Genomic DNA, 11,609 nt, shown 5'->3' on the forward strand with positions numbered 1-11,609 from the left:
CACCAGGCCTAAAAGTGCCTGCCACGACCGCACCCTCACACACACATGCACATAAACACCTGACAGTACACCAACATGGAAAGCAGGACAGCAGACACAACCATAATAACAATAATCACAATAACCACGATAATAATAATAAAAACTACAATAGCGGTCCAGACTGCTCACGGACCCCGAATCCCTGGAACTGGGTCCGTGACACTCTTGGCTGTTCTGATTGTTTTTGATGCATTTATGCTATATGATGACATTTGTCTCAATATGGACATTTATTGAGAAGAAGTCTACCCTCTTCTCTTACGTTAGCCTTGCCATTGTTCCGTAGCCACCAGGTAGCCTCATGTGTGAAATGGCCCTTAACTAACCCTCCAAACATAACTGGTATTTTGTTTTTTGTCTTCATTTATGTCCATCGTCACAGAAATGCTGTACAGTTTAGTTATTTTATACATATTTTGGTCAGAACGTAATATATCATCTTCAAATTTCTATTAGTTGGCTAGCTTCCTGATAACTCTACTTCACTTTGTAAAGCAAAAAAAATCCTAAATATCCAGACTTTATTATAGCACCTGGGGAGACAGCCACACTGATCATTTTATTGGACTTGGACTATTTTTAAGTGTCAAAGTTTGTTTGTTTGCAAGCTCCAGCATTATTTACCCCTTGAAATGACAAATGAAAATGAAGGGTGCTAAAAAGTTCTGAAATGTAGTACTTGTTAGCTTGTCTCCATTATTATTGTTATGTTAACCAACAAGTTTTATGTTTTTGTGTGTTAGTAATACTACTGAGACTCCTCTGCAAACCTCATCATGGACCAGCACAGGTAATGTTATGCCTTTTAACACTGAGTCTAAAGCCAAAAGGACAAAGACAAATAATGGTGTAAATAGTATTATAAGCATTTAGAGATCAGATAGAGACCTAAATACACTCACCTAAATACTCGGATTAAATTATTTCAGAGCTTTTTCAGTGCTTCTGAATTCCAATAGCAGTGGCAACAGAGAAAACAAAGTAATAATACGATAAATCTCTTCCAGTCCTGCCAACTGGTAGTCCTGGCCTCTGGCCCCCTGCTGTGGACTTCTGTGATCTGCTATACTGTGATAAGGTGTACTGCTGCCCTTCATCAACAGAGGGAACCACTAACTCAAACATCAACATCTCCAAATCAACAGAAATACCTGTTATGAAAGGTAAAGTTATTTCACTCTCTAGTTCTTGCTTACGTTAAAAGAAAATTTCATCATAACTGATTTTTGGTTCACCATTTGATATTTCTGCTCCTCAGAAAAAAACATTGAAGATTTTTATGGACAACTGAAAAGTGCTGGAGACTGTGAGTAAAATTTTATATAGTTTCAATTCATATATTAAAGTTATTGAGAGATCTTTGACTGATTTTAACTTAGAAGGGAAAAACAAAGTGTTATTCAAAAGATCCTTCAACAAGGATTCATGAAGCCTCACCTCGACCAGAGATACTAGTACCCCAGCCTAGGCCTGGGCCTGGCAGTGGGCGAGAGCTCGGTTTCAGAGCACACCGGGTCTTAATGCATGCAACTCCTCTGGGTTCAGCATGAATGCACCAAATGGCTCAATCCTCCTCTGGTCCCACAGGAGGAGCCATAGGGGTTTAATACTTTGTGGACTGATTGTAAGCAGATGCCTTGGTGGATCAATCTTCAGTTGCCAAAACTGGCTATAGGGACATCTGTTTAAATAGTCCGGGTTTCTGCTCCTATCAGTATTACTTAGAAGGCAAACAGAGCTTGGATGGAGTCAGGGAGGAGACCCTCCCAGCTCCAGCTGCTTTTCAGTCCCGCTGATGCCGATCGTGTTCCCTCTGAAGGCCTGCTTGGTTGCGTGGCCTAGCCGTCAAGCCCTCCTCCTTCAGTCCCAATGTTATCAGCAGCTCGCCTCTAATCCATGCATTTAGTAAATAACTGGATTTTTTATGCTTTTTTATGCTAATCTTGAGAGGAGAGAGGCTGGCCACAATGCGTTTATCTCTCTTCCATGTAGATGTACTAGAATAGGAAGGAAGCCAAATCCTTGAAAGTTATAATCTTACACAGCAAAAATGAGCAGAGAAAAAGCCAAAAAATATACCCAGAAAACCAATATAAAACCAATTCGTGGGTCCACAGTGTTTGGGCGGTGGTTGCTCTTCTGCCATCTATTGCTGCAATATGTAACTTAATGTAAGAACTAGAGTAAGAACAACACCAAATGTTCCTAGGAGCCATTTTTTACATTATTTGCCCACATGTAGCCTCCTCTCTCTCCTCCCCTTTCTTGATGTCCATGACATTCCTTGTGGTTTTGGGTTGGGGAACAGTCTTTTGGGCAATAACAGTGAGACTTGGAGTGTGAGTGCCCTGCCTGATCTGAACCTGATTGGCATGAGGTTTCATAAGTGCATGTAGCAGCAGTATATACTGGGTCACAGGGAAGATGATGCATTGCCTAATGTTTCTAGTCCACTAAAATAAAGGATGTTTATTACATGTTAAACTTGAACCTTGAATTCCTGGACTTGGATTTTTGATGCTGTTTCTGGTCATAAATTTCATAATTTTTCATTTATCATCATTTACTTGCATGAGAACTGCAGTCTGAGTGACACCAGTAATGCTCCTATGATTTTCTTTGTTCTTTTTCTTTAAAAAAAATAAATAAATTATACATCTGTTTTTCTGTTTCTATCAGGGACGAACACCACTATCCATTCTATCACCATCAAAGAAAGCCAGCTGGTTATTGACAGAAAATACTGCCTAAGAGACGAATGTGGGTAAGTAGAGAAAGCGAACATAAACACACTGTGATTGTATGCAGGTTATAGACTGTTCAGTATATTCTTCATTTGATAACACTGCTGTAAAAAGGGTGTTTCAGCTTTTGTGAGCTTGTTAAATAACCAGATTCACCATGAGAGCCAAATAAAGTGGACTTTGTCCCAATATCAAACATTTATGGGTTAAATCTCATCCTAAGCCATGGCTCTCCAAGTGCAGCTCGTGGGCAAATTGGTGGCCCTTGTTTATTCTTTGTGTGGATCGTGGGCGTAACAAAGAAAGAATGCACTCCCAAAATCTTCTTTGGCCACTCTACACCTTTGAGCTGTCATTTTAACTATTGCCTTTATATTCAGTGGTCACGGAATATGAATATGAACATGTAGAGAACCACTAGCAAAATTTAATTTCAAATCTCGTAAATTTTAATTTTAAGGAGTTCCTTGTTATACTTCTATCACCAGCAAGTTGTAAAAAATCTGCTGAGGTTTTCCTATGTCAACATTTTATTTCTATGGCGCTTGCCAACTGTTATTTTATCTGTAATGCTTGTGATTTTGGTATATAATTGCTTGTAAGGTGTCCCTGAGTGCCTTAAAAAGCATGCACAAATAAAATGCTCTTATTATTACCTTTGCTGTTGCAGAGTTCTCCCATAAAGTTCACTATAGGATTCTTTGAGAGTCATGTCACTCTCTTCTAAAGCACTACGTTAAATGTCTTTATATAGACTCAATTATTGCAAAATAGTTCCACAGTGAAAGTTTTCACACCTTTGTGATGTAACTGTCTCCATCTACTGGACATCCTTCTTAGATCTTTAGCAAGGAGACACTTTTGTAAAAAGAGTGAGAAGACTGTGAAAAGGTAGTTTGTTGTAAGAGAGATTTAAACTTGAGACAGTAAAGTTCTGCGTGATTTACATTTATGTAAATCATATAAACTTAAATGATATTTTAAGAAAACAGGCTGCAGTAATGCTTGACTGTGCATGTGGAGTGGATGTCGATGTCAAAGTCAAAAAGACCTTTAATCTTAAATGCCAGTAAAATCTCAATTAAATTTTGGCAGGTCCTCAGTAATGATACATGCAACCTCGTGCTATTAATTAAATATGTAGTAAAAATGAATAACGTTATACTTCTGTTGTTTCCTTTAAGCCCCAGTCGATACATCTTCAGAGTTCCTGTCAGTGAGTTTGTTCCTGTCAACATGAAAGTAACCCTGCTCATGAAGTAAGTATCCTAATATACTCACACATGCTATTAAAACATGTATTATTAATATTATTATTCTTGTTATTCTTGTTATTATTATTTATATTTAAGCTTAATCTATTCCCTTTTTATCTGCTAATGTTGGAATGACACTTTAGATTTTCAAATGCCAATTTACATGCGACATTGAAATAAATTGACATAAATGTTATTTTCTGTTTGTGTATATAAATCTGTGTCTGGTTTATGTAGCTCTACAGAGGAGTTGGTAGTCCATCTGTGCAATTTTGATGAGTCCACAGTCTGTTCTGCTCAGCTGGATATCAGCGCTGTGTCTGACAGCAGATACCCATCAAATACACAGGTCAGAATCAAGAATCTGTTTCCCTAAACGTCACTTATATACAGCATGCAAATATAAATGTAACTGTAAAAGCTTCACACAAAACAATAGGATAATTAACAGGGTTTTTCTTTATTTGTAATCTGAGCTTTTATCTTCTTTAGAACATAAATGCCATTTTTAAAATAAGGGAATCTCCTCGTTGTTTTCCATTAATTTAAGGCTTTTTCATCTTTAAGAATATAAATCAATATTAAGTATAACTTCTTATCATTTACATGAAATTTGAAAAAAAATGTTTTAATAGATTAAATTCATCCAGACTTTGGAACTTAAAAAAAAATAAGTGCTCTAATTCATGAAAATTAAATATATATATATATATATCTATATATATATCTATATATATATAAAATTATTGTTTACTATGTCTATGTTATAAATATGAGACAATACAGAAATGTGTTTAATATCTAATTGTTTACTGTGACGCTGTGTATTAAAACACAAAAGCCTGTGTGAAGATGCAAATTAATGGATCATTTTTCATCGTTTTTTTGTTACATTGCTGGTCAAAATCAATCCACCCATTCATCAGTTTTCTTCCATTTATCAGGCCTGGGTTGTTCGGCAGTTAGGCAGAAATTTGTTTTGAGGGCCGCTGAGGTTCCAGTTCACTAACTCAGTCACTGTGGCAGTTAATAATGCAGGAAGTGTGGGCCAATCACTGATGAATAATGAATGTGTGGCAGGTTTTCTTCACAGTGGGATGACAACATGCTAATCACAGTAACACTTAAACCTTGATATACAGAGGACTGTCCAGAAGACCAAACATACCAATACTTTGTCATACGTTTAGATTTATGTCGAGGTTTTCTTTCTACTAAGTGAGTTTTGAGGCATGAAATGAATCAGTCCTGATTCTGGAATAAAAAAGAAGAAATAAACTTATCTGGATCTGTGAAACTTACTTTGAGTGAATTTTCAGCCTTGTCAAAGTAATTATCAAGGGCAGCGCTGATGAAAATCAACCCAGCTGTAGAAATCGTTTGATTTTGCCCTTGTTTTAAAGTTAAATACTAAGTCTCTTAAAAACTATATTATATTTATCAAAAACCATTTAATTATTCTCAAAAATTAAGTAAAGCTTCATCAATAATTCAGAATAATTTTGAACTTCTAACTTTGGGAATGAATTTAGTTCATTTGGGGAAGTTTGAAGCCTTTTTCTTTCTTCTAATATGAAGTGATGAGTTTGGCTTATCTTCTTAAGACAAAATGAGAATTTTACTAATATTCCTTCCAATCTTACAAACATATAAAATCTGGGGTACTTTTAGCACTTCGGTATCAATTGGCCCAAATGTCACAAGCCAGACTTCTTATGGTTCATGACAAGTGTAGTGTGGGCATCTGTGGCCCATGCTACACTTGTCAAGGAGGAGAACTGGCAGATGAGTTGCAGCAACCAGGCTCTTAATTGCTATCTGAGTAGGTATGGCCATTTCTTCACTTTTATGGGCTAATTCCCCAAATGAGCAAAGAAGTGATCATGATAACATTCATTCAGAATTAGCTTCAAATAATTGTTTTTCTGACCTTAATGTGACATTTTTTTACTGTTTCCATTGAAAATTAGAGGTTTTGCTGAATAAATAGTAACTGACCTTTTTTGGCCTTTTTTCGGCAGGGGGAACATGAATGGCCTCTTCATGTGGCTCGCCTTTATCAAAGCTGGTATCACTTCCGCTCAACAGTGGCTGTAAGAAACCAAAAATTATTAATTTTTCTTCTATAAAAGACCTACATTTCACTGGTTATGAAACCTTAAAGACACACAGTCCTCTTCTTGCTGCATGAACATGAAAACACTATTTAAACAATCCTCACTTTTACTAAGAACATTGATGGAAACATTAGTGTTATAAAAACATTTTATTTTATGTTGCCTGTCATAGAAATTTTCATTATTGATGTTATTTATATAAATATTTTCACAGAAACATGGATCCTACAGACTGTTGGGCTATAATAATGTATATGCTTATCAATATCTTTCTTCAGGGTCAAGCAGACTGCAGTACCAACTATCAATACGCAGGGGCGCTCTTCACAGACTACCACTTCTACTTCTACAGACACTGCACGGAATTTTAGAAACATAATTACAGACAAATTACAAAAACATGTTTATGGAAAATTTGCTTTATTTCTGCAAAGATGACAATTAGAGAAATCCAAGTATGCTCCAATCACTTCTGCAAGTTTTTATGTTTGGTTGTTTTGTTTTGGGGGGTTTCGCGGGGTGGGGTGGGGGGTGGGGGGGCAGGTTTGTTATTCTAGAAAAATGGCTGGTTAATTTAAAAAAAAACAAAAAAACGACAAGTTGAAAACATTAACTTTGACGTTGTATTATTTAATGTATTTTACTCATATCTTTGTTTTGTGCTAACTTTTACACAGACTGGCAAACATGGAAATGCCAAAAATAAAAAACATTACAACGACCCATCTTCCAGTCAGAGATGGGATTTACTGTGACTGCAGTTCAGACAGGATAAGTGTAGGCACACATGCGGGGATCATCGAGATTTAAAAAAAAGTATATTTCTGCCATGTGAAAATTTGTTTTTTATATGCATTTTTAAATTGTCTATTTTTCTGCCTTTTCTCAAATATTTGTTTTTGTTTTTCTTTGATATGAGCAATTTTACCTCCTTGTGTCTGTGAAACTGTTAAAATGTAGATAGATATAAAAATCCTTATATACACACGACATCCCAGATGAGAATGAATGAATAATTTATATTAAATACTTTGTTTCTTCACATAGTTGAATGTGCTGACAAAAAAATCACACAAAATTTATCAATGGAAATCAAATTTAGCAACCCATGGAGGTCCATATTGTGAGTCACGCTCAAAATTAAAATTGAAAAAAAAAAAAAAAACACACTGCAGGCTGATCCAACTTTGATGTAATGCCCTTAAAACATGCCAAAATGAGGCTCAGTAGTGTGCGTGGCCTCCACGTGCCTGTATGACCTCCTTACAATGCTTGGGTATGCTCCTGATGAGATGATGGATTATCTGTTGAGGGATCTTCTCCCAAGTCCTGGACTAAAGCATCTGCCAACTCCTGGATCAGGCGGGACATGATGTCCCAGATATGTCCACTTGGATTCAGGTCTGGGGGAACGGGCGGGCCAGTCCATAGCATCAATGCTTTGTCTTGCAGGAACTGCTGACACAAGCAGGCAGCAGAACATTCTCCACGGTGTCTCCAGACTCTGTCACATCTGTCACATGTGCTCAGTGTGAACCTACTTTCATCTGTGAAGAGAACAGGTCACCAGTGGCGAAGATGCCAATCTTGCTGTTCTCTGGCAAATGCCAAACACTCCTATCCTCCTAGTTTACGCATACAAAATGCAAATATGGCCATAGGGTTAACTTGTCTTGGTTTATAACTGTAATCATCATTTCCTAAAATAATAAAAGTTCATTTTAAATATTTAAATATTATCTATAAACCTAACCAAGGAAATGGCAGAATAGCTTGTGATAAAAGACCGAAACACCCTTTGAAGTTGAGGCACACGACGATGTGTCCTGTTGGTAAAGTTTCCGGGTGCCATTCCTCGAGACTTTCACCATTTGAAGCAATGTTTTATCAGGGATTGTAACACTTAGTTACAAAATGATTATTGAATCATTTAAATATAATGTTAAGTGTTTTTAGAATTCGTAAGTTTTATATTCAACATTCAAGTTTATGGGGATGTGCCACTTTCTATGCATTACCATAGTGTAAACGTGGTCCTGACTTCAACCTGTAATCAAACCTTGTAATTACTGACTTTCTATATTGCACCACTATTGGGTAAAAAATGTAACTTTATGTTTACGGCCAGTTTTAGCTTCACAAATGGGCTCCTCCATCATAAATCCAGCGTGCAGTGTGTATTTACTCTAAAACAGACTGGTCACATTTTGTTGGGAAAAGTGTTTTCCTCTTGAATTCTACGAGCTCAGAGGTAAAAAATGCAAATGAAAGTTTCCTACTTGAAAGATGAAACATGCTAACACAAACATCAAGGAGATGCATTCAAAATTAAAGTAATACAAATTAGAAACATCCTATCTCAAAGTAATGCTCATGCTTGCTTGCGTATTTATTATTTCTAGGCTCAACTGCTGTATTTCATCAAAAATATGTAGAGGCCACCTTTAAAAGTCACTGAATGATTCAAAGTGCTGTATGTATGAACATAAATTTTTAAGAGAATCTGGTTTCTTGACCATGTGAGTTTGTTCAGCAGAAAGCACACACACACACACACAAACACACACTGATGACTAATTCAGGTGGAGGAGGTGCAGCAGAAACACCAAGCTAATTAGGCATCTGAGTGAACCAGCTCAGCTGCACAGAGGAAGCTAAAGTTGCAGGACAGAGACAAAGCAAAGGACCAAGATGGACTCTCAGCACATTGTAAGTATCTGCTGAGTTGTTTTTCTTTATTTAAATACATTATTTGTGGTTACTAAAAAAAATGCTGTATTGAACATTATTTTTAAAAATTATAAGGAAAACAGAAAGCCTAAGTTCTCAGCTGCTGCATGGGTCCGTTGACTTTTGATTTTGACACTGAATGCAGATTGAATTAAGTGAGTTTCATATCATAACAGTTAGTTAAAATGATGATTCCCTCTATTAATAAAGGAAAAAAATAATCCAAGCCTATCTGGTCCTGAGTTAAAAATCACGAGTTAAGTGTGATCAACCATATTTGTTTGGATAGCTGAGTACAATTTCATTAGTCACACTTAGATTAGATTACTTAAGTAGAACCTGTGTGACAAAGTGAAGTAGGTTTCAAGATCTCAAAAATAAACAGATCCTGTTACAATTTAAAAAAACAAACAGCTGAGAAACAAAGTGTTTGATATCTATCAGTCTGGAAAGGGTTACAAAGACCGTTATTCACAAATGGAGAAAACATGGAACATCTGTGAACCTACCCAGGAGTGACCAGCCTACCAGAAGTAGTCTGAGTGGATCATTGCCTCAATAATAAAAGAGACTGGGCAAAACTGGCATCCATGGGAGACTTCCATGGAGAAAACCCCTGCTGACTAAAAAGAGCACAAAGGCTTGTCTGACATTACCAAAAAGCATCTTGATGAACCCCCAAGTTTTGGGGGGAAATATTCTGTGGACTGATGACACAAAAGCTAAACTTTTTGGAAAGTTTGGGTTACATTAAATCTGGAGCAAAACTAACACAGCAATTCATAAAAAGAACATCACAGTCAAACATGGTGGTAGTAGTATCCTGGTCTGAGGCTGCTTTGCTACTTGAGGACCTGTATGACTTGTTGTAATTGTAGAATTCTGCAAAAAAGATTGGGCCAAAATTCCTCCACAGAGATCTCAAAGACTTATTGACTGTTGTCAAAAATGCTTGATTGCAGTTGTTGCTGCAAAGATGGCCCAACCTGTTAAAATTTAAATCTACATTTTGCATATTTAACACTACCACTTTGTAATGTATATTACACTGATGGTGAGTTCATACAGACTGGTACTCAAAGGCCTTGGGTAACAAACAAAAGCATCAGCTGAGAGCTTGTGAGGTCATTCAGGACTGGAGTGACCTCTCTGGGTTAATTTGGTTGGACCAGTGAGGTAAATCTACACAAAACAAAAAAGACAAAAACCAGGTGTAGCGTTCCTGAGCCGATATAACCACCTAATCTCTACTCTGTGTGTGTGTGTGTGTGTGTGTGTGTGTGTGTCCGGTGTCGTCTGTCAGCCCGGAGACTGATGGACAGATGTCTCCTGTCACCACGGTAACTGTCTCCTTCTTTTCCAGGCTTCCGTCTGTCCTCTGACAACATGTAATTAACTGACACTCTACCCTCTGTGTGTGTGTGTGTGTGTGTGTGTGTGTGTGTGTGTGTGTGTGTGTGTGTGTGTGTGTGTGTGTGCGTGTGTGTTGCAGGGCCGGATTGGAGCTCGACATCTCTCTCAGATTCAGGAGGAGTCGGACAGCAGAGAGCACAGGTAACCGGTCAGGTGAAGAGATACACCACCGATAGAAAGAAAAGAAAGAAAGAAAAAACAGGAAATGACAAATTGATCTGAAACAAACGAGTCTGATTAAGAAGCTACCAGGCAAAGGTAGGATTACACAAGCAGGAAGAGAGGCTAAAAGGGGAGGGGGACAGTCTTGATAGTGCGTTCGTGCACATCATTGTTGTCATCATTTCACATAGGAAGGCTCCTAACTGAGCAAATTGACCTGGGAGTATCTGTATCTGTTTGATTTCTCTAGATGCTAAGGAAAGGCGCATGTGTGCTTCCTTTAGCAGAGGATACATTGGAGCATCTTTTGAAGCAGACAGTGCCATCTATCTATTCATAGCGACGCACCACCTGACGATTAATGAAAGCAGTAAGCAAAGCAAAGTAGTGCATATCATGTAAATGTTGAGTATATGTGTCCATTTCATAACATAATTTGATATGTTTTCAATTTTTAATAACAGACCATTAAACCCACAGCTGAACTCTGAGCATCAAATAAAATCTGCAACAGAGATTTATATAAGCTCTCTAAATCAAGATTATAAGCAATATTAATTATACTTAAGTTTCCCTGTAAATAAGCTTCCATTAGTTATGTCCCCACAATGGCCTCTTAATTGCATAAGTAATAGTCATATAAAATCCTAAACAAGGAGGAGGATTGGAGTTAGAGTCCAACATCTCTCTAGCAGGAAACATTATAATGCTGATGATTTATAATTTATTTCATTCAGAAATCAGGTTGTTGTTTTTATGATCTGCATGAAACAACGCAGTAAGAGAACACTGGGGAAGGTTTAGGGTTAGCGTTTATACTGCATGTATTTAATAAAATAGCTCGTTAAAAACACAAAATGAACAATCGATTAGCCTTAACTATTGACTTAAATTGATTAAATAATAGGAATAGAAGGTTCAAATTTCCAAAAGAGAATAAAAGCACAACTTAGATTTTGGTGGTTAGTAAAGTGGTTAAAAAAAATTAAAAATAAGAACTATAAAGCAAAGTCATCCAAACTAAACTTGGATGGAAACATTGCTGCTGGCAATAGAGGACCTGGAAACTCAGTCAGGGCAGTTCAATCTGATAACCGTGTGTGTGTGTGTGTGTGTGTGTGTGTGTGTGTGTGTGTGTGTGTGTG

The 11,609-nt window shown here is 37.1% G+C and overlaps 1 protein-coding gene across 1 annotated transcript; it reads left to right on the forward strand.

Moving 5' to 3' along the window:
- The first annotated feature begins 818 nt into the window (after window positions 1-818).
- On the forward strand, window positions 819-6,530 carry LOC102195519 (myelin regulatory factor-like protein). Its single transcript, XM_005742341.1, has 7 exons — window positions 819-832; window positions 1,066-1,205; window positions 1,301-1,348; window positions 2,722-2,806; window positions 3,971-4,045; window positions 4,280-4,391; window positions 6,438-6,530. Exons 1-7 carry the CDS (start codon window positions 819-821, stop codon window positions 6,528-6,530), a joined length of 567 nt encoding a protein of 188 aa, XP_005742398.1.
- The last annotated feature ends 5,079 nt before the right edge of the window (window positions 6,531-11,609 follow it).

Source organism: Pundamilia nyererei, unplaced genomic scaffold, assembly GCF_000239375.1.
Source record: "Pundamilia nyererei isolate P.nyererei 1_Seehausen unplaced genomic scaffold, PunNye1.0 scaffold00119, whole genome shotgun sequence".
Lineage (NCBI taxonomy): Eukaryota > Metazoa > Chordata > Actinopteri > Cichliformes > Cichlidae > Pundamilia > Pundamilia nyererei.